This window comes from Poecilia latipinna, unplaced genomic scaffold (genome assembly GCF_001443285.1).
Source record: "Poecilia latipinna isolate Pla-1442-1.1 unplaced genomic scaffold, P_latipinna-1.0 Scaffold35, whole genome shotgun sequence".
Lineage (NCBI taxonomy): Eukaryota > Metazoa > Chordata > Actinopteri > Cyprinodontiformes > Poeciliidae > Poecilia > Poecilia latipinna.
Window position 1 is genome coordinate 124,157 of NW_015112651.1, and position 22,955 is coordinate 147,111.

Consider the following 22,955-nt stretch of genomic DNA (forward strand, 5'->3'; position numbering starts at 1 on the left):
AATATATATATATTTATATATTTTTAAAATATTTTTAATTCTGCATCTCTCCCAAACCCCCAGTGGCCAACCCACCATTCTTCAGGTTAAATTATTTTAGTACCAAAAATAATTTTGGTATCATACTCAGTGTGCTAATTACAGATGTACAATTTATATTTGTTTTAGTATAAAATACCTTATCTAACCTAAAACGTACTTCTAATTATTTTTATTACAGGAATATAGTTTGATTGATTAAAACTCGAATGATTTAAGATGTTATTCTCCCTCCTAATTAAACCTGTGAAACATGTCATCTCATCTCTGTTATGGTTTTAATATTCCTCACTTCATACATAGATGGAGATAATGAAACCATTGAAAACAAAGACTTATAATTTTAAAAACATTATCAGATTCCTTCAAAACTTAGTTTTTCATGGTGTCACAAAGTAAAAATATTTTTTATACTTCATCAAAATAAAATTGTGTACAAAGATGCAAATTTCTTTCATCTCATACATTTAAATAGACCAACACACCTAAAGGATAATAATATTAGGATACAAAGAAGTATTGATAAGGAGTGATAAAGCAAGGTCCAATTATAAAGAAATTATACAAAACATTTGCACCTTTTATGATCAACAAATTTAAAACAACTGAACAGATTTAGAATAACATTGTCAGCAGCTATTGCAAATCTAGGCGAGCTTTACAAACAGAGGAGAATTTGTCTGTGCACACTTTATCGTTCCATCTCTTGGCTGAGCCCCAGTTGGTGAGCACACACGGTTCAGATCCTCCTGAGTTGTTTGGTTCTCCTGCATTCCACAGCTTGAAGTTGAATCGAGATCCGTCAGACCAGAAGTATGTTCCATCCTTCTGAGCGTCAGACAGTCCGATCCAGTTGGCTCCCTCGGCGTGATCAAAGTTTCTGATCAGCATTTTGACAAAGTTATCTTCTGCCAGACTGTGGATGGACACCAGGTTGGCTCCTTGGTTCACACAGTGCTGCTCTGCATCAGCCCAGGTCATCAAAGTGGCGATGTACTTGTAGCAGCGTCCATTGAAGCCGAACCAGAACGGGGGACAGCCGCCCCGCTGTAGTTTCATCTCCTGTCTGTCTGAAGGAACCACAGCAGCCACAGAGAGACCAAACAAGAGGAACAGAAAAATCATCTTGGAGTCTGATGTTCTTGATTCTGAGAGATTTCAGAGTTTTGCTGGAGTTTTGCTGGAGGGATGGATGCTGAAGAGAGTTCTGGAGAGACAGGAGTTCACCTGTTCTCTTTTATATTCGTCAGAAAAGGGCATCTATCGTGTTCCTGTTAATGAGCTACTTTAGTGTTTGCTTTGATTTCCCATAAACGCTGTCCCTTATTGGAACTCTTTATCCGTTTCCTTAACACAGAATGATAATCAATGAAGTTAAGTTTTTTCATATAGCACATTCAAGCAACAACAAGTTCAAAGTGTTTATGTCATAAAAACGCAAGAATAAAAGGAAGTACTTATAAGAAGTACTTATTAACTGACCAGAATATTTGGTTTAATATTTAGAAAGTATGTCATCAGAGAGACAAGAACAAAGTTAAGTTGCAAGTCTGGTATTTTGAAGAAATAACTAAATAAATAAGTACAAAATAAATTATGGTAAAAGAAACACAAATTATTTGAAAATTTGGGAAAATAAATAAATAGATAAATTAATAAATAAAAAAAATAAAGTGTCCCAGACGGTTATTGCTCTATTTTTATTTCCTTGTTCTATTCCTGTAAATGTTAATGGTTTACAAGGTAAATCTATTCTTGTTCCACTGAAAAGATGCAAACGTTCAGAAATAAAATGGAGCCATATCTAATATGATCTTGAAAAGCATCTACGATTTGTCTTTATACATCTTTTATGAAAAGACATGAAAAGCATGGACTGAAAATAGTTTCATTTCAATTTTGGGTTGAAAATAATCCATTTCATGTTTGATCCTGACATGACGAGATAAGTCAACACTAGTGTCATGTAATAAGCTCTTTTTAATGAGGGGATGTTGATGTCTTTGGAAGAAATTGTTTCAAAATTTGACACCACGAAAACACTTCTTGAAATATTTATGAGTAAGAAGCTTTAACTCATTAACACAAAACTACATGCCACTGTTTACATCCAGAGAGGGAATTTGTGACAAAAAATGCTTTAACAGAGGTTTAATTTCATTATCTTATAATTGGCTCATTTATGGCTCTTCGGAAACATCACCCAGACTTAAATCATGGGGAAAAAATGTCAATTGAGTCAAAAAGAGCACCTGTGGACGTCTCATATCCTAGACTGTAATTTTCAATTGAATTTTGAATGATGAAGCTGCATTTTAGAGAAATAAAAGACTTCAGTTGCCTGAGGTTTGAAGAAGACAAGGAGACGAGTTGCTTTGTGATTCACTTCTTTTCCATTTTACAACTGATAAATAACATACCAAACATAGGCATATTTACACATAAACAATATTACAATTGTACAAAGCCTTTTCCTTAAACTCTTACATTGTGAATTTTGTGTATTTTTTTTTTTATCATGCAAACAGGTTTTGAACAACAGCTTTAAAAAAACAGAACTGTACACTTCTATAACAGCGGCTAATAAAACACTGAATACAGCCTCCTGTTGTCCGTTCAACGTTTGACAGACTTATTGCACTTCTGCTGCCCTCTAGTGGCTACATTACAGCACAAAACGTATTTGACCCCCGGATGCTTTGCAGCTTTAATTAATCTCACACCTGCTCTCCTCAAAAAAACTGTGGATGGCACAAAAACCAAAGACATTTAGTCACTATAAATAAACACAGGTTTTTAATAAATAACCAACTTAACTTCTTTACACATGATCAGCAAAGGGTGTCTGTATGTACATCATGCACGGCTCTATGCTAACCAAAAAGAAAACATTTGAATGTCACTTTGAACTCAAACAGATGTGTGCTCTGATGCATAAGCCTTAGCAACTATTCGCTGTGAGAGCGTCATCAGGTGCATCTTTACAACAAAGCTTGTAATATTGTTAAAGAAGATTTAATCGCGATTATCGTATAAAAAAGTTGACATCTCAAATTGATTTATCTCAGTACACCAAGAGGTTGCTGGTATGCTGTTTAACAGGTTTCAGGCATAACTACGCTGAATTTAAGACTGTGACATTTTTTCGCCGTTATCCCGACCGACTTCTCGAAGAACAAATACAAACCAGCAGATTTACCGGCACAGTTTCAGTTTCCAAAAGTAAAACTTCTTAAACGATAAGCGCTTGAACATCATCTTTCACTTTTATCGGTTCTAATCCTGTTAAGATAAAGCGTTTAAAGCTCTCAACAATGCTTCCAAATGGATCCAAATCGTAATGGTGACAGTCAGACTGATAACTTTTCATTTTGAAATATTTCTTCACACCATGAACCTAGAAAAAACATTTGGCACAGTTTGGGGAAATGTCTCCTACTGATGTAACAACCATGAAAAAAGAAAAAAAAAAAGAAGCTCTTTCTTTGAAATCCAAATGAACACTTGTAAGAGAATCTTCACAGTATTGCACTTTATCCCTAATTTAAACCTTATAAAAGTCCAAAAAAGGCAGCAAATGCTTGTCTGAGTTAACATTTAGAATATCACAGCTGCACTGTTGCAAGGAAGTGACAAGAAGGGAGGAAAAACAAACAAACAAAAGGCATTTACAGAAATGTAATAAAACAACCAATGAGCAACAAGAAGGATTTGTTGATTTGTAAGCATCAGTATATCAGACAATAGCTTTCTGCTTTCGAGCTGCATTTGTGTGTGGGCATAAAATAGAAAATGTTATTATCTAGTCAGGCTTTCCCCCACAGTGACTTGAAAAAAAAAAAAATCTCAAAGCCATTTCCTTTGGTTCCATTAATCTGTTCAGTGTCCTGAATTAGTTCTCACAGTATAAATGAGATTGTTTCGAAATGAAACATTATTTTCAGTCAGTAGGCATTAATAATCCGTCTTCTTCCTATGAAAGTGAATCAGTGGTACAAAGCTGTTCTGTTGTGCTGCACTTCGAATAAAAGACATCGACACAATAAACCTTAAAGATATATATGTATATATAAAAAAAAGAAGAAAAAGAAAAAGAGCAAAACATTGATCTCCGCTGGGACCGTTTCCTTAGAGACCAGGCTCAATAGCACATCTCGACAAAAAGCATCTCTGCAAGGAGTCAGGTTGGCTTCACATGATCCAAGGAGCGGACGTCATGCTTGTTAACGGGGCAAACAGGACAGGAGAGCTGCAGCGCGGCCGAGCTGCAGCGCTCAACAGAAACACTTGGCACTGAAAACCGCCAGCTCCACGGTATGTACAAAGCTAACTAATCGTTTCTATTCACAATAAAACATCATAGAGGTGAGAGTACGAGGGTTTGTTTCAGGCTTTCAAACCCAGAACCAGTTGGCTTTAGTTATTCCTGCACAATAACTAAAAAAGGTTGCACAACCTAATAGCAAGTCTGTGAAAATAAGTGAGAGTTATGCAATAGAAATCATATTGGACAGTCTATGATGCACATTTAGTTTTTTTTTTTTTCTTTTTTTGTTAAAAAAAAAAAAAAAGAAAATCTAAATGCTTTTGGGTTTGAAATGGAGACACGGTTATCAAGTCTTTGTTGATGGTCAATGGGAGCAGCGAGATTCACAAAAATAAAGGAACAGGAAAATAACCAACTGATGACGAGAACAAAACAAAACAAAGGCCTAATCAGCCTAGCAGGTACTGTACAAACTAATCACAGCCTCCTCGTCGCTTCGCTCCGTTTCTCCGTCTTCCTGCACGGATTCGGTTTCTGCAGAAGGTTCCCAGGGAGAGAGTGGTGGTTAGAAACCCTTCAAAAGCACAAGTTGAGTGTATGAAAGCCTTTTGAGAGTGGACCGTGTTGGACGACAGACTGCTGTTCATCTCACAGCACTGCTGGTTGTGTGATCTTGCTGCAGTGTACGTGCGGCAGTTTGCTGTACAAAGCGTCCCCATTGTCACACAGGTTTACGCTTAAGCGCGCGGCTCCAGCTTATGCGACAGTTCAAAGAGCGTCTGTTGATTGTCGATGATGTGCAGGTAGTGAACGCTCGCCCTCACCTCCGCGCTGTCCACTCCGATAACCTCATTGCCTAGGAGACAGACGGAGAACATGTGCTGAAGTCAAACACGAGTCTTTCCTGGAAGCCTTCCCGCTGTGAAGCTCAACGGACATGTATAAAAATAAATAAATCGAAAACAAAAAGCCCGTGTAGAAACTGTTGCTTGGTAACTGTAAGAGAAAACCAAATCGGCTGACCCAGTGCAGATGCAATGCTCTAACTGAACTGCAGGTGGCAGCAGAACCCCTCCAATAATTAGTCGCAAACATCAAAAACGTTACAAATTTAGACGGTGCATTTCACAAATTGACTTTACCTTTTATAAAACAGACATTATCCTAAATAATTAGTATAAAGATGCACATGATTCCCATTCTTTGTTTTCTTATAAATGAGTTTAAAGATTCACAAACTGTATTTTAAAAAAATTGTTTTATATTGTATGCTTAACTGGTCTGTTCAGAGATGTATTCATGTTTAACATAATCTATTAAATTACACTGTTACGCCACCACTTCCTGTTGACTTTACATGCAAGTGTGCAACATAAAAAAGAAGTTATTTTGAGTGCTCAAGGAAGCATTTCATGCGTATGTGCCAAAGGACAACATTTAGTTCTTGAAGTAGCCGTCATTGCGGGAAAACAAACAAACATTATGACTTTGATCCATTGCACTTTCAGATTAAAAAAAATAAAAATATCTAAGCAGTGCCGCATGCTTGGTTGGAACCTGCTTCTTAAGAAGTGTTTGTTTTCTTTCCTTGTTGGACGTAGATCCACATACCAGACACTGACTTGGCTCTTCCTCTACCCAAAAACATCTGAGCACAAATATCTGTTTCACATCTTTTCTTTTTGTTGGTTCTCCAGATTTGGCAGATAAGAAACCAAAATGTTCTGACAATTTTCTCTCTGCACAATTCAATTTGAATCTAAAATCCTAATTAACTCTGTTTATTTATATATATATATATATATATATATATATATATATATATATATATATATATATATATATATATATATATATATATATTTTATTTTTTTTTTTTATTATTATTTTATTTTTTTTCTTTTTGCCATTTTTTGCCATTAAAACAAATATCCATAAATGCTGATACACACCTGGCTGGTCACTTTGGCAGTGGCGAATCATCCTCACTGTGTCTGCTATCATATGCTGTTGAAATGAGAGAGGATGTGTTCAAACACTAAAGCTTCATTATTAGCAGTGAAAAAATAGAAGATCTTTTAAGGTAAACCCTACATATTCTGTCACCTACAATTCATTCATATCAAAGGAGGATTTAGTTGAATTTTTTTTTCTACAGAAAAACAATCTCAAGGATTTTCAATAAATAATCTGTTGTAATGTTTGATTTAAATGTTTTAATCTGCAAAAAATTAAGACTTCACTCACCAGCTTCTCAAAGTTAACCAGGTTGTCATGAAAGGTCTTATTTCCTTCATGGATGAAAGTGATATCTAAAAGCAGTGGACAGGCATATTAAAGTTTAACTCAGAGTTGCTTTTAAAATTCATATTTATGTGTGAGTGAAGGATTTAGAGGATACCTTTTAGGAGAAGAGGCATGAAAGGGATCTTAGGAGGTTTCATCCTTTTGAAGGCCTCCCTATAAGCTTTGTGGTTCAGAGATGGATCCTGTGAAGAGTCGGAGGAAGACAGAAACGCTTTAGAAGGCTTGAAAAGAAGGGGAGAAATTTAAGGATTTGTCTACCAAAAAGGAAAGAAAAAAAAATGCTGGAGCACATTTGAAGCTCTGCCTGCAACGCGCTCTCTCTATTCTCACCGTGATGAGCTCCAACTCTGAGAACAACTTCTTGAATTTCCCAGGGCATTTCTGAAAACAAGAGTGTTTGAATTTAATAATCATCCAGCGCAGAGTTTGCATCTAAATCTAAATCAAAGACCAGCAACACACATCCTTACCTCCCATGTCTGGTTTAGTCTGCTGACAGCAGCTGTGTTCAGACCCATTATAATGGCAAACGCAGAGTTCAGATTTCGTTGGGCTTTGCAGCTACGAATGAAGGAAGAAAACAAAATCAGAATCTTGATGCTCCCAATTAGATTTCCGCTCTTCATTTTGTGTCCACTCACTGAGCTGCGATCTTGATGAACTTCTTCAGCAGCTGCACTCTCTTATTAAGAGACATACACATGAGCACCTCGGACATGACCCACTGCTGGACCTCGTTACAGCGCTGGAGGAGGACCGAGAGCGCCGCCGTGTGGCCGGAGCCAGGAGCGCGACTCAGAGTGTAGTACACCAGCTCCTGCTGCATGACGCATGGAAACATTTTTTGAAAGAAATCAATTGTCAAAAAAATAAGGGATATGACAAAAAAAAAAAAAAAAAAAAGAAGAATACTGCAATAGAAGCTAGGATACGTCTCTTTCTCTTATGTCAAAACAAAACATTTGACAGCATTTTTTTCATCTTTAGTATCTTGGGAACTATTTTCTGCATCAGCATCAATTGCAGTGGGACTTTATCCCGTCCACCATTTTTCCCGTTGATATTTCTCACAAAGGTAAGAGGAGAAATGTAGTATTTATTCAGTATTAGAGTTCAAGTGTCATGAATTAATGCTAAATATGACACAGACGCCAGATTCCATGCAGGTAAAGATGTCAGCTTTATCATAATGTCAATGTGAATTTATTGCTACCAATATTGTTACTGTAATATTCAACAATTTTGCTGATTTCCTAATATTGTGCAGCCTTACATAAGTTCTGACAAAAAGTGTAGGAATTGTTTTTCACTAATTAAAAGATTATTAATTGCAAACTCAATTGTGGCGAGACTTGCAGTTATTTAATTTTTTTGACACAATCTGATTTGAAATGCATTAAAATGTTTGAATGCAACTCATTTATGTTTATGTGTAGATACCTCATGGATGGATTTGAAGAGGCTCCAGTCCAGGTGTGTGAGCGCTGCAGCCACATCCCAGGTGTTGATGCCCAGGAGACGAACCGGCCTCCTACTCAACTCGGCGCAGTCCGTTAGCGGAGGCTGCGATTACAAACACACACAAAAAAAAATATACATATAAAGAAATGTCAGATACACAGACAATCTATTTATTTAAACTGCATTAAATATTGTCTCTTCTTCTGAATAAATTATGTTTTAATAAAAGTGATCCTAATTACGATACTATAACATGAATTAAAGAAGAAAAAACTTCTGAAAATTCATTCCCATGTCTGATTATAACATACCGCTGCTGACGTAACAATACCATAAGGAGAAAAAGTTCTGAGGAAGTGTATCATTATCTTGAGATTCATCTCTATAGAGAAATTGATTCATGAATACAAAAGAATATTTACACACCAAGATCTCAGTGAGGTCCCTGTGACAGGCCACCAGCTTCCCCTGTGGGGTCAGAGACTCTGAATAGACACAGTCGCTGGGCTGCAACATCCTCCGCTCTGCAGAGACAAATAATAACAAAAGGAGAGATGATTATGATAATTAAGATCTAAAATAGAGAGAGAAGTCAAGTTCCATTTGGGTTTGTACGTTCTAGAAATAGTTGCTCACAAAGCATCCAGGAAATCATCACTAGGTCTGAAGTTACATAAGGTTTCTCCTGAGATTCACTTATGCACGACTCGTGCATAAGTGAATCTCAGGAGAAACGTTTATTTATTGAAAAACGGTGTGAATTCACTGTGCACCTCCGGTATGCGACACCACGGCCAGCACCATGTCCTCCTCTGCTTTGTCCAGCTTCAGACCCAGAATCCGCAGAAGCTCCCGAGCCTCCAGAGCAGCGTGTGTGTGGACACTTAGGTAGGAGTCAGGACTCACGTATACGCAGCATATCACTGGAAAATTGATTGAAAATATTTACTATAAAGGAGAAGAAGCAAAGAGCTTCAGGAGCAAACACATGCAAAGCTCAAAGAGGACAGCTTGACTAAATTAATTTTAAGTATAAAATTGGAGACAAAGACGGAAACCGTCTGTGTTTAGGAAATTTACATAAATCAAAATTCTGTTATTATCCATAATTATGTTGAGCTGCTTTGTATTTTTGTCTCACTCACCCTCTCTCTGGTCCGCTGGTGAATTGCGAAGCTGCAGACTGTTCTCCTTTAAACTCATCTGCTGGTACGCTTGCTTACTCTGAGACAAAGAAGAACAACCACTGAGTTTTGAAAACCTCCAAATATGACGTGGCGTCTTTTTAGCAGACCTGTTTAACTCAGTGTGAACAGTAAGTTTACCTTCATGTACTTTTAAATGTGAAACTGCTTACTTTACGTACCTTTTGGTTGGGAGGGCAGTCGTCCACTGTGCTACAAGACGACAACACACACAGTAGTAAGCAGGAATTTAGCAACTAGACGCACAAACTTAAATCGATCTCATCTGACAAGAAGTGCTTACTGTCTGCGACGCAGAAGCTTCTGAAACTCTTTCAGGTCTTTCTCCAGCGAGGGGAACTCATACAGATCCTCTAGGACGTACCTGTACAGCGTCTGACAGACAGAACAGGAAGATGATGATCACTGATGACAGCAGGACTTATTAAAGGAAGAGTTAGTCTTTTCCAAAAGGGTTAGTGTGATGCTGAATAGTCAGGGTTGTGAGGAAAAAAAACAAAACAAAAAAAAAACTCAACTTGCAACAAACTGACACCAAATGCGTTAGCTTTACATATTGAATCTTGCAGTAGGCATAGGCTGGTTTATTGGGAGATACACTGAGGTTTTATTTTGCAGCTGTGAAGCATTTTAGTGTGAAATTAGTGAAAGTGTAAAAAACATATGTGAATGTTTATCAAGTAAAAGTCTCTTAGAGTATAAAAATCCTTTCAGACAGAATGAACTAACGGTTTCAGTTAAAAGTATCTTAGGAGCTTTTCCTCAACAGCAGCTGCATAATTCAAAATTTTATTTTCCTGACTGTTGAACTTTGACAGAAACCAATGAACATCAGAAATGCTGAACTATTTCAGCTTTTTTTTTTATCTAATTAAATAAAAACAAACAAAGACACACATGGTCACACATGAATACAAACTTTTTTGCGGTGCAATCCCAAACCAACATGTCAAGTTTCATTTTCATAACTAACAATACAAGCTTTTTAATTAGTGAGATTAGTCAGATGTTCAAGAAAATATCAGAATAAGAAACAGAAAAAAAAAACTAAATACCATTAAGCTCATTATTACTAGAGTCTGAGCAGCTGATTTAATAACCAATGTGAGATGAAGCACATGCTCTGAAGTGCAAGCGTGTTCACATGTGTGTATGGTGTAGAATTAATAACCTTGTGCAGCTCAACACACTCTCTCTCACACACACACACACACACACCTCTTTATCACTGTCATTGACCCTCCGTAGCCCCACAAATCCCAGCTTCCCTCTCATCCCTCTGTTACTAGGCAACTATCACCTGGGTTACGCACTCCACATAAAATGATACCCTTGCCAATCCTACCACTCTGGTTTCTATGGCAACCCGTCGGAGCGCAAAGGAGCAGTCAGTCAGTTTATGAAAGAACGAGCAAGTGGAGGGGTGAGTGTGTGGATGTAACAGAGTCTGTGTTCGCTGCCCCTCTGGAAGAACCCAAAAAAGGTCCGGTCAGATTCTTCTGGTAAACTCACTTTTGACTTATTACAGCTAATAACTAAACCTAAGCTAGTTACTTCCATCACTGATTAACAACTACAACTATACCCCTTCAATCCATGATGTTTTTATAGAGCTGGAAACGTTAACATTTAACAGCAAAAAGAAAAAAGTCACAGACAAACAAAGTCCTCAGTTGACCTTACGATAAAAAAAGGACACCTTACGATCAAAATGATGGTGTGTAAATAGAAACCCAATTGACAAGCAAGTGTTAGAAGTGACTGCCATACCTTCATGAAGCTCCTGACATGCTCCTCCTCTTTGAGGAAGTCCTTGTAAAGCCTGCTCCAGTGGGACACGAGCCGCAGTACTTTGCGCTTCCTAAAGAGGGCGTCTTTGCCTTCCTCCTGGCCCCTGCAGCGTGCACTGCTATAAGTGAACGTGGTCAAGGAGACGACAAACCAAGAAGTGAAGGGGCTGTGTGTGTGGGATTTGCATGCTGTAAGGATATTGTCCCAGCAGCGCCTGACAGAGGTCGTGAGTGGACATGAACACAAGGTAGGTCAGCAGGAAGTCGTCCAGCAGCATTTCTGAAACACAAAGCACATCATCATCATGAGTCATTTTAAATACCTCTGATGTTACTTCCTTTATGCTATTAAACATTTAGAATAGACAACATCCGACACCTGAGGCCCTTTGATTTGTTATGAAGTTGATGAAATTAATAAAGGACCAAGCAATGATTGGCAGATAAAAAAATAAACAATAGATGTTGCACAAAAGGCAACATTCCTTTCTGGAAGAAAAAAAAAACTAGAACTACACCAGTTAATGATGATAATTATCCCAGTAACCACTCTGTTGGCTGATTCCTCTCTGGTAAAAGAGCCAGCAAGTGTCAACATGACATTTAATAAACTAAAACTGAATGTTGACTTGGAAATAAACAGATCAGCAGTCACTAAAGTGTTAAAATGGTGTAAGCTTGAACTCTCTCCACTTGAGGAGGCACAAGATACAAGACTTGAGATCAGCAGATGAAACATCTTAGCCACTACCGAAGTACACTTGTTCTGTCCACTAAGGGCGTTGAAATCAAACCAACTGCCCAAAAAAAGCTTATAGATATGAAGAATGAATGTTACTTCAAATATTATAGTATGATTCATGACAAATAAAACATCCCAGAACTTCACTTCTTTTTCTTATTACCCAGCTTGGCATGAAGAAACTGAGATATCCAGATTTCCCGAAATCTCTGTGAAAACCTTACCTCTTCTTTGTGAAACCATTATAGTGAATCATCTCTTGTGAGTTGGATCCATGTAGAAGGTGTAGTTTACACTATATCACAAACAAGACACCAATAGCAAATGTTTCCACGTTTGTATTGAAAAAAAATTGTAAACAAGTTGGAAAATTTCATTCGGGTACCAGATGTTTGTTGACAGTTTTACTGCTGTTATTACATATAGTGGCCTGAAAAGGGTTAGGTAATATATGTGCCATAGCTGTAAACGTTAAGAAAATGTTTTAAACATCACCACATCTAAACTAGCTGTGATAGATCAGCTGCATGAAGTTACAGGCTTGTGCATGAACATCATAACCCATTAACTCAAGTGTTTTCATCACAGCACGGGTAGAGTAGAACAGATTGAAGTGCAAGTGGGATATCATGAGAGTGCGAGGCTCAGCAGGTGATCATTGGGTATGAATCAAACGGAAATGGCCCTCAGCGCCCATGGGTAATGAGCCATTGTTGTGGGGTAGGAGTACTCTGTGTTCACGTGTGTGTGTGTGTGTGTGTGTGTGTGTGTGTGCGTGCGTGCGTGCGTGCGTGCGCGTGTGTGTGTGGTGTCAAAGTGTTTTCCTGTAAAAGAAAAAATTAAAAAATGTGACCCAAATGTGGCCACGTGAGGCAGAGAGCACAGAAATCAATTATAGAAGACCGAGCACAGGCCGTGGCATTAATATTTGATCAGCTGTCCTTCTTTTAGAAATAAAACTGCAACTTTTTTCACAGAAATATTTCAGGCACTTTTAGGGTCTGACAGGGCCCATCATATCTCAAAAGGCTGTTAACTTGCTTTGCTGTTACCGTCTTTACTTTGCGATCGATAAAACCATTTCTCCACCAGGTCTGTTGCTGCTCCAAGTCTCCCCGCTTGGCCGCTCCATCACGTCTTCCAACAGCTTCCCTTTCTCTCTTTATCCCCCGTTTTTCATTTTCCACGACTTGCCGTTTATATTTCCTCCTACTACTCCTCACCTCCTACGCTCACACTCTCTCGGCTCGGTGCGATGATAAATATCCATTTTCATCTTGAACATATGCCCCCCTGCGTTTGCCCGCTGGCATGCACAAAGTCAAACACATAGTTGCAGATGGCGCAGCGTGCACACACACACATGCAAGCAGCACCCTAATGAATAACTCATTCAGTTCTGACCTTGGGGATTTTATCTCTTGTGAGCAAGAAGGGAAAAAGGTGGATAAAATGTGTGTGCTGAACTAATCGTGGTAATCTGCTGCTTCTGTCCCCCCCCCCCACCTTTGTGAGTGTATGTGCGTTTTTTTGTGTTCACAGCAATGGGGTGTTTAGGTAATCGCGCTCTCTCCATGAAAGCATGTTAGAGCAGGTTCAACACGCTGCACAGCTAAGCCAGTTAAAACAGCACACTGATGCTTGGCACCACCTCAGGGACTCGCGCACACAAACATACGAAACACCATATATGTACATGTTTCCTGCGGCTGCATGAACGCACAGGACAGGCAAACACGGGCACAGTCTCAGACTCCTGCCTCTCTATCTCTCTCTCTCTTTACGTTCCTTTACTCTCCTCTGTGAATAAATATTAGCCAGACTTCCTCGACAAAGCCCATCTCAGTTCTCTCCCACATTTATCTCTCCCTCTTTCTTCCTCTGCTTCCTGCAATTCAGCGAGATGGCTCCCTGTGGACTATTCGTAGCTGCTGGTACTGAGGTCTGAACTGATGCATAAAGACTCCCTGTCTTTAAAAGCAAAAACAAATCCTAACAGGCAGTGGGATAGCTTAATAATACCCAACTAGTGTCCCTGATGTACCAAAGTAATAAAAGTAGAATTTAAGCAGCTTTTGGCTCAAAGATAATGCTTAAAGTGTTATTAAAAAAAAAGAAAGAAAAAGCCATTTTGAGGAAGGTATGCTGGAACAAATTTTAAGAAATACACATTTTTGCTTTATCTTGTGCAGAAATGTTAATCCCAAATTTAGAAAGGTTACTGAAAATCAGATTTGGAAATGTTGAGCAAATCTGAGACTTTCAATTTAGTTTGCATGCACAAACCACTTCTATCAAACGCATAAAGATAGTATTAAACATGTAAAGATAGTATTACTGCACTGTACAATTTCTTTCAAAAGTATTCGCATTCATTAACATGCTAGAATTATTAAGGACAATTTAGAGTAACCAAAAAACGTGGGTCTTGTGTTTTTGGAGCGTGGCAGGAAGTCGTGCCCCGGAGAGAATCCACACATGAACTTGGAGATTTTGTAAACTTTTTAATTAACCTTTATTTCACCAAGAAAACCCCACTGAGATTAAAAAGCTCCATAAAACTTCAAATTGGGATTCTACCCAAGACCTTCTCGCTGCAAGGCATCAGTGGTATCAGCTGCCCCACAATGCAGCATTTTGCCCATCTAGAAACTAAAATTTGTGCTATTGCACTGCTTAAAAATAGTTTGTGCTCACTCAGATGCAGAGTCTAAATGAGAAGCAATTTTAATTGCTTAATTTCAAATGAATAAGGTTGATACATGAAACAGATTTGATCAAAAGCCTTTTCAGAGCAGCTCTGGCTGCATGTTAAGGTTCACAGTCCTGTTTAGAGCCAGATTCAGTATTTCACTCCAGCCATTCTCCCATCAAAACTGCTGAGCTACAATGCCTCAGGTGAAATACACTATCCTCTCAATCTGATGCTGATAAAGTCCTGAAGTGTTGTTTTTCTACCACATACCATGCAGGACAAAATGTTCACTTTTGGTCTGATTTGACCAGATTACATGTTTGCACTGCTGCTTACGGGGTTCTCCAATAGCACTTTTTCGTCTTGCCACTGTTCTACATGTAATTGTTGTCATTTCAACAGAATAACCCAGTTGAGCGGTGGATCTTTGCAGCTCCTCCAGAGTTACAATTCACCTCTTGGCTGCTTCTTGGAGTAATGTCCTCCTAGTTTAGACTAACGGGTCTTGTATTGGTTGGTTTGCAGCTGTGTCGTACTCCATTTTCAGATGATTCATTTAACACTGCTTTGTGTAATCTTCAAAGCTTTGGATGATGTTTAATAACCCTGCTCTGTTTTAATCTTCTCCACAACCTCATAATACTGTTTTTTTACTTAATTGCTTAAGTGAAAAAACTTCACCGAACAGTCTGCTTTATACCAAGATCACACAAATTGTTTTGAGCAATTAGCTGACTCCTGGAGGCTACTGGTTATATTGGATTTTATTGAGAACCATCAGAGTAAGGGGGCTGACTAAAGATGCATGCTACACAGATTTTATTAAAAAGACCACAAGGAACACCAACAAATACCAGCTGCAGCTAAAATAAGACATGAATCCAAAGCATCTCTGAACATTACTTGCTGTAGAAATGTCTTGAGTGCCCTCGAGCTGTTATTTCACAGTCTCATTATAGCATTTAACCTCCTAAATGTTCCTCATATTTACACACAATCACATGGTTGAATGACTGCACCTGGATGGGCTGACTCATGCAGCTGCAATCATATATAGGCTCCGACAAGAAGTGCACACCTCGTCGGTTTGAAGCCACTTGAGATTAGAATAAAACTGAAAGCTGGACTGTGTTGGAACTTGTGCTGCACTGAAAAGTTAATTCCTAGGAAGCGTTGTGGTATGAAGTGCCCTGGTATGTTTTTACAAAAGCAAAGTCAGGTATATGCTAGGTGCGGTTTGATTATTTGTCTAAAAGCACTTATTGACTTCAGCCATCATCGTTTTAAATCCAAGTTTAGTTTTTTCTAACATTTCGAATCAATATTTTTACTGATTGTAGTTTGTGACACGGATTGTTTGGTGTGTGTTTTTAACCTTACCGCTCTCTCTGTTCTCCATCGCTCCCCTCTGATCGTCCAGACGGAGGTCGCTGAGCAGATGCTCCAAGATCTTCAGCGGCGTTCCTGACACCACCACGTACCTGTAGGGCGAAGAACCGCAAAAGTCTTCTTCAAAAAGACTGGAGAACAAAGTGCGGTCACCTCCATCTCTCCATCTCCTCTCCTTCTCTTCCTCCTCCACGTCTTCATCGTCGATGTAGGGAAAATGGGGAACGTCAAACGCACATGTGTCCGAAACGCCACAATCTCCATCCTCAGTGCCCCCCTCACAGTCGTCTTCATCATTATCATCATCGTCAACTATATCCTCCTCTGCCTGTGCAAGAGTAGCTAGCTCAGAGTTCATCTTCATGTCTTATCATATGCCAACAATCTGTCCTCCTCTAAGTTTTGCATCCCCAGGAGGGGTGGGGGGATCCTCCCTGGGGTTCGATGTCTCGCTGGCTGCTGCTGTCAGCTATAAACCTTTGAGATTAAAGCCCTCTCTCTGACAGCTCCTACAGTAGACCTGTGAGGGAGCTGATTGTTACTGAGGACGCTTTGAATTGTGTACACACACACACACGCAGGCAGACTCCTAACCTGTCTGACACTCCCTGCTTTGTGCCTCAGGGTCTTGGCAGACACTGCAGAAAGAAATCAGCTTTGAATGTGTACACTATACGACCCTAAATAAATAGAATCTTGGTGTCATCTTGTTTCTCCCTTTCAGCTGAGAACAAAAAGCCATTCTCTCCCTTCTGCTCCAAGCCAGAAGCTTAAGCACACATTTTCTTGGTCACACACAAGTACAGTTTCAACAGCCCCACTGCTATTTTGCACCTCTGCAAGTTGAGATCCGAAAAGCAAAAAGAGAAAAGTAGAGGGAGGAGGACGGTAATTATGTGTTTTTGTTGTTAATGTTAGTGTGAAGGGTTCTCATTATGAAGGGAGAGGGACAAACCTCTTATTGCAGTCGTCCTCTCTGGACACGCCCCCAGACGATGTAGGTGAGGGCCGGTCGGACGGCGACGTCACTGATGATGTTACTCTCCGCAACACCAACACATCCCGTCCTCTCTCCTTCAGACAAACCCTCCCCACTGCTTCCTGGTGGGGACCAAAAAAAAAAAAACACAGGCATGTCACAAGGACAAAACTGCTGGAAGGCCGAACACGCTTGATGTATAAATCACCCAGACTTCATAATGGATCCTAGTCTTAAATGTCAATACCTTAATCTACAGTGTCTCCTGATTATTTAGACAGTAGTTACTTCATATATACATATGCATATATATGTAAACCATCCAGGACTGATGCAACCATGTGTGCAAACAGTACATACTAGCAGAGCACACAAAAGCCTGACATGTTGAAATTCCAGGTGCAATTACAGGCTTTGTCCACCAGGGTGCAGTGACAATTCTGAATATCAAGGAACATTCTGAACTACAACAAGAAACACCTTATAACCACTTTGGCAGGTCATAATAATTAAATCCTTGAAAGAGAAAATTAAATTGTGAAATAAAACTACCTGAAAAGACATGAAATAGTTATACAGCAAGTTCAAGCATATCAACACAGCCTCATCTGGCACCATCAAAGGGAAGCATTACATTTCCCTTCTTTTAAAGGGGTGGTGGTGCTACATATTAAATTACACTGCAGGGAAAGCTAGCTATGTGGGCTGACACCTGAAATTATCTCATCCTCAAAAAAGGAGCAGCAGCAGCTCTGAGAAATACACAGACACACGTTTGCCGTGACAGTCCAGTGAAATAGAAATAAGTCCCAGGTGAACAGAAGAAGAAACAGCCTGAGGTTAGAAGTGAAAAAGAAGACAAGAGATAGAGATCAAAGGCAGAGGAGTAGGAGCAGATGCTCTCTGCAGTCTGTGTCGCAACAAACGACACTGACATGGAGTTCCTGACATAAGGGTTGACTTTTTGTTTAGTTGGGTCATATTTAACAATACTAAACCTAATGATTTTGAGGTGAAAGTTGCACTAACCTTTACCAAGCCCTAACAAAAGCATTTATAAGTCAGAGTGTGGAGATTTCTTTAAATGATCGCTCAGATTCCTCGATAACACTAAAAAAAAAAAAAGAAAAAAAAGAGACGTGCACCAGCAAGCAAACATAAACAAATCCACACACGCCATCTCTTTGACTGTCGGATAAAAGGGAGCGTCTGATCCTGAGAGGCAGCAGGTGGGACATGACTTGGGTCAGACAAAACAATATGCTCCCAGATCTCTTTGTGATTCCTAATGAGTCATTCTAGCAAAATGTGCTCCAGATGTTCAGCTGCTACCAGATCCTCCTACCCAGGTGTGATACCGGTGGGTTTTCAGCTGCACGGTGCATTTCCAAGGTGTTACAACCACAAATTCCTGTGACAAAGTATTTGTAAAGTTCAATAAAAATACATTGATTTCTAAATGTTTAATACTCTAAATTTTACTCTGATACCACTAAATAAAACTCAATTCAACCAATTCGCCTAATTAGAAAATAGAGCTCGCCTGGGAGTAAATATGAATCCAATTGCTTTTTAACCGTCTTAGAAGTTTAGTGGGACAATTAGTGAACAAACGGCATCATGAAGCCTGACTGTTCGAGAATATAGTTTGTCCAGAAGCAGGGTCAGGTCTTAAAACAATATCCCAAGCTTTAGATATCTGTCAGAGCATTTTTAAATGGTGAATTAACTAAATGTTTGCAGTGTTTTCCAAGTTATACAGACCACCCAAAGTGCTTTACAATGGAGAGACTTTCACCAAATGACACAAACATGCAAACTTTCATACAACAATAAGCAGCTCAGTTATGAGGGTAAAGTGAATCATCCTCCCGGCACATTAACATTTGGCTGGAGGATGTTTTTATTTAAATACAACAGCTGTTTTTTATACAATAAATAAATGAGAATAAAATATGTTTCATTTTTTGCCACCATAGTTTTCATCCCCTTTCTGTCCTGAAGCAAAATTTATCAAATGACTGCAATTCCTCACATTTTTGTTTCAATCACAGGAAACTCCGAAACGCTAAAACGTACTATAAATTACAATGTCACGTTGTGAATGTGACAAAATTAAACTTCCGCTGCTGTTATCATCATCAAGGTGGAGCCACAAGATTAGCATTGTTTGCCTGTGATGGCCAATTTAACGAGATGTGACACCGTTCAATTAATTACGCTGGGGTCTGGTACCAACACCACACCCAACAGCTCAGATGTGATGTCAAGATATAACATTTACTACGTGCTGCAGGGGATACATGCAATGAGACCACATTGCCTATGATTCAAAAACCACCCAACGTTATCAGCACTGGCTGTTCCTGTCTCAAGGGTCAGATATCTAATAAAGGGGAAGCCAGCCAGAACTACAGACGTTATGTAACCAAGAACAAGCACTGTATAAACAAAGAAGAAGAAAATGCGTTGTGTTCCTTTACATCAATGCCAAGAAAAACAGCTCTAGGTTCAAAATAGAGCAATGGAGTGTTAAATACACAAGATTTAAGATAAAAATCTTCCAGAAACCAATTCAAAGTTAAGCCCAATTATTACAATAACTGTTTCGTAACAATAACCTCTGAAAACATTTCTCGATTTGAGCAAGGAGATCATGTTAGCCTCAGAAAGGCTGCAAACCTTTAAAAAGGAAAAATACTCAGAGAAGGAACACAAATATTGTGAATGGGAGAGACCAGAAGCTTATGTAATAAAAAAAAATGAGAAAAGCAAGCCAGATGGAAGATGGGAGACTGAAAGCTACTGTGAAAGTACACAAATGAGAATGGGAGTAACAAGGACTTACTAATGACAACAAGCAGAACACATTTAAATCTGATATGCAATATTCAATAAAGTTCTTTAATTTCTTTTTGTTTTGTTTTGACTTGCTAATTCCAACTTTTTTTCTAAGGTCGATTAAAACCCTAAAGCAGATTTTATACTGGTATTAGTATTGAATTAAACTGAAAATGAAAGAATGAAGGATTGTACATTAGCAGTTGAACATCATAACTAGCAGGGTGTCAGACAAATTCAGTTTCAATTCAGTTCAATACAGTTTTCTTTCACAGATTTTGCCACATCTCTGTTTCATAACAGGGAAACTTTATGCTACAGAACCTGGGGATTTTAGAGCAGAAAATAAGCCAATACCCTCAACTCAAACTACAAGTAAAATGTCCATATTAGGTACATGAAAATAAAAAAACAACATTATGTATTTCACACCCTACAATAAATCAGGATGCTTTTTCACAGTTTTTCTATGTTATTCCTACAGTTTAATATCTTCCATGTGCGCTCATATAATAACATTTCAAGAGGAAAGGTGGACTTCATGGAAACCTGAGAGGAAGTTTTCTCTTCCAGGGACTGGGCCCTATCTGTGCTGTGATAGAGCAGGGCACAGTTCCAGGGAAAAATGGATAAGAAAATGAAACCCAATCCTTTTAGGTCAGCAGCACAAAAAAACAAGCACTGTATTGTAATTCCCTCGCCATGTGGGAAGTAACACCAGCACAGCTGTGAATATACCTGAATTCATGAGCACATCAGAAAGTCAGCGACCTTGTACTCAAGTAAACTTTGATGATCAAATCAAGCAATATGAAAACTGAAGTCAGAAGAGACTAGAAGGCAGAGAGGCACTCGGCTCAGTCTGCAGACACCAGTCGTATCGCTATGGAAACAGCTCGCATTGGTTTGTCAGAGCTTATCCATCAAGAAAGAAAGGAAAACACAATAATCTAGAAAGAAGAACAGCATCTGTTGTGAATAGAACTGATTGCTTAGTTTTGATTTCCACCCAGTTCAGATGATTATTTGATTCTGAAGAGCCTCGTTAATTTGAATTAAAAGTTTCCTTTCACGGGTACAGGTAAAAGAGATGTCTGAAATATAATTATAGCCACAAGGTAGAGTCTGACTCTGCAGGTTTAACACCTGAAATTAAGGGAAATGTACCATAAAGTGTGATTCTTAGGATATACTCCAAGTACATCATTTTTACATCCTGATCAAAGCACTTCTACATCTTCTTCTGTACTTGCAGTGATCCCCTAAGAAGCCATTACTAATGAAGTACAACAACGCAACACTTGATTTGAAAATGTGTTTTATATTTAATTAGAGACAAAAATACCATCACGAATTAATTAAATCATTAGTTTTTAAAAGTTCAGTTGGTTTTTAAAAGAAGATTTGACTCCCCTCCCCCCCAAGTCAGATCTTCAAAAATCTATTTAAATAGTTCTTGAATATTTACATAAAATAATGCTAAAGTAACAGCAGTTTAAAATGAAAAAAGTGAGTAGAGCCCTCTTGAAATAAAAAAAAATAAATGCAACGAATGTTTATTTGTAATTTTTTCAAGGGATGCACAACATGAGTGTAATGCAATAACGGCTTTTAATTTACAGCCTGTGGTGGAGGACTACATTTCAAGTGCTTGGAATTTCATTGCAAAAAGAGGAACACATGGGTTAATTGCAACCAATGTTATAATTCAACAACATCAATTGCATGTTTTGCTTGTGCAGCCCTTTCTTTTAGCACAATTCTTAGTAAAGATAAGCATTACCTCTATGTAACATGAATCAGGATCAGGCTAAATAGATAAAGATTTATAAGATGTTATTGTGGACATTTCCCTTCAAGCAACACTGTACCACTTTCTGAAACACTTCACTGCACAAGCTATTCTGATTTGCTGAAAAGAATAATCTTAAAATTACCATAGTTAACCTTTGACATTTAGATGTTAAATTCCCAATGAAAATAGTAAAAAAAAAAAAAACAACAACAACAAAAAAAGACCACTTTACCAATCTAGCAATGATTACAAGGTTGCAGCCATGGGGAACTTCTTTGGCTTTGCATGCTTGGATGTGACATTCCTGCACATATTTACTTTTGCTTTGTTGCAAACAAAAAAGAAAAGTGAAACTGTGCATCAAGCAAAAGCATTTCCACAGCTGGGCTTCAAACAAACACTAGCTAATCAACAACAAATCTTACAAGCAGCGTGTGATGTAAGGTGAAATCAGGCTGCATCTGCTTCGCTTACTGCCTTTAGGTGTACACTGTAGAGTGGGATTATAAGTTAGCTTCACTAACACCCCACTCATTATGAGCATCCACTGACTCAGTCTGCCACAGTGCCCGGGAGCACATGAACATGCGCATAAAAGCTCTTACAAATGATTATAAGCTCCAGCCAGAACAGTGACACGCACACAAGTGAGCACAACTGAAAGACATACAAAGTTCCTGACAGCTTGTAATAAAAGCATGAGCTCACGTTGCAGCGAGCCATTATTAACACCCACCATCAGACGAGCTGCAGCGGAGAAGTGCTGGTTGTTAAAAGTAATCTAAATAAAGCCAAGGCCAGTCTATCTGCAGTGACAGTTCGAGCTGGTGTTTATGTCGGATCACAGTTCTGTCTTCATGAGTGATAATCAGATGGGTCAGAGCTGCAGGAAATGTGCACACTTGTGTGCTTGTCTACACCTTGGAGGCACAGAGGCACCAATCATGTTGATCAGGATTTACTCTCCTGATTCCTGACCTGAATCCATGACTAACACCTGTGATTGTGTTTCAGAGTGACGACAGCAGTGACAACATTACCCGCATGACGTCCATCACTTCCCACTCACGCTAACCATATAGCCACAAATTATTTTGCAGATTACAAGTAGGAGTTTGCAAAGCGTCACCATCCATCATGGAGATGCATGGTGTTATTAGGCAAGTCATATTGCTGATAGAAGACGACTCTATAAAACAGGTGCAGTAGTTTTGAGACAATCCAAAATCTAATAAATTCAATCTGGATGCCGAACAATGGAGGCATTACATTTTCAAGGAGAGTACAAAAGTGCATAGTTATTATGCAATAGTTAAATTACAGAATCCTTCAGCAAATTAAAGAAAAACCGAGCAAAAAGAGAAGGATTCAACACATTTCTTGTGTTCACTGACTGCAATTAACTATGCATAAAAGATAATCCCAATCAGAACCACTCATAGCAC

The 22,955-nt window shown here is 38.7% G+C and overlaps 2 protein-coding genes across 3 annotated transcripts in view; both read right to left on the minus strand.

Annotated features, from left to right (window-relative positions):
* Positions 1-42: 42 nt before the first annotated feature.
* Positions 43-1,603, minus strand: LOC106953823 (ladderlectin-like). The gene has a single exon (XM_015042876.1). It carries the CDS (start codon positions 1,162-1,164, stop codon positions 676-678), a length of 489 nt encoding a protein of 162 aa, XP_014898362.1. The 5' UTR covers positions 1,165-1,603; the 3' UTR covers positions 43-675.
* Positions 1,604-2,411: 808 nt separating this feature from the next.
* rapgef5a (Rap guanine nucleotide exchange factor (GEF) 5a) overlaps positions 2,412-22,955 on the minus strand; it is a 55,133-nt gene continuing 34,589 nt past the window's right edge. The window contains exons 10-26 of one of the 2 annotated variants that reach the window (XM_015042901.1): positions 16,851-16,996; positions 15,887-15,987; positions 11,271-11,349; positions 11,050-11,194; positions 9,563-9,654; positions 9,432-9,471; positions 9,220-9,298; positions 8,848-8,997; positions 8,501-8,598; positions 8,054-8,176; positions 7,255-7,433; positions 7,084-7,174; positions 6,944-6,994; positions 6,708-6,795; positions 6,554-6,618; positions 6,259-6,313; positions 2,412-5,162 (exon numbers count right to left, since the gene is read on the minus strand). In XM_015042901.1, coding sequence (XP_014898387.1) covers positions 5,044-5,162; positions 6,259-6,313; positions 6,554-6,618; positions 6,708-6,795; positions 6,944-6,994; positions 7,084-7,174; positions 7,255-7,433; positions 8,054-8,176; positions 8,501-8,598; positions 8,848-8,997; positions 9,220-9,298; positions 9,432-9,471; positions 9,563-9,654; positions 11,050-11,194; positions 11,271-11,349; positions 15,887-15,987; positions 16,851-16,996 — 1,701 coding nt within the window. In that variant the 3' untranslated portion in view covers positions 2,412-5,043. The remainder of the gene's footprint in view (positions 5,163-6,258; positions 6,314-6,553; positions 6,619-6,707; positions 6,796-6,943; positions 6,995-7,083; positions 7,175-7,254; positions 7,434-8,053; positions 8,177-8,500; positions 8,599-8,847; positions 8,998-9,219; positions 9,299-9,431; positions 9,472-9,562; positions 9,655-11,049; positions 11,195-11,270; positions 11,350-15,886; positions 15,988-16,850; positions 16,997-22,955) is intronic. The other variant, XM_015042909.1, reaches the window with a different exon arrangement.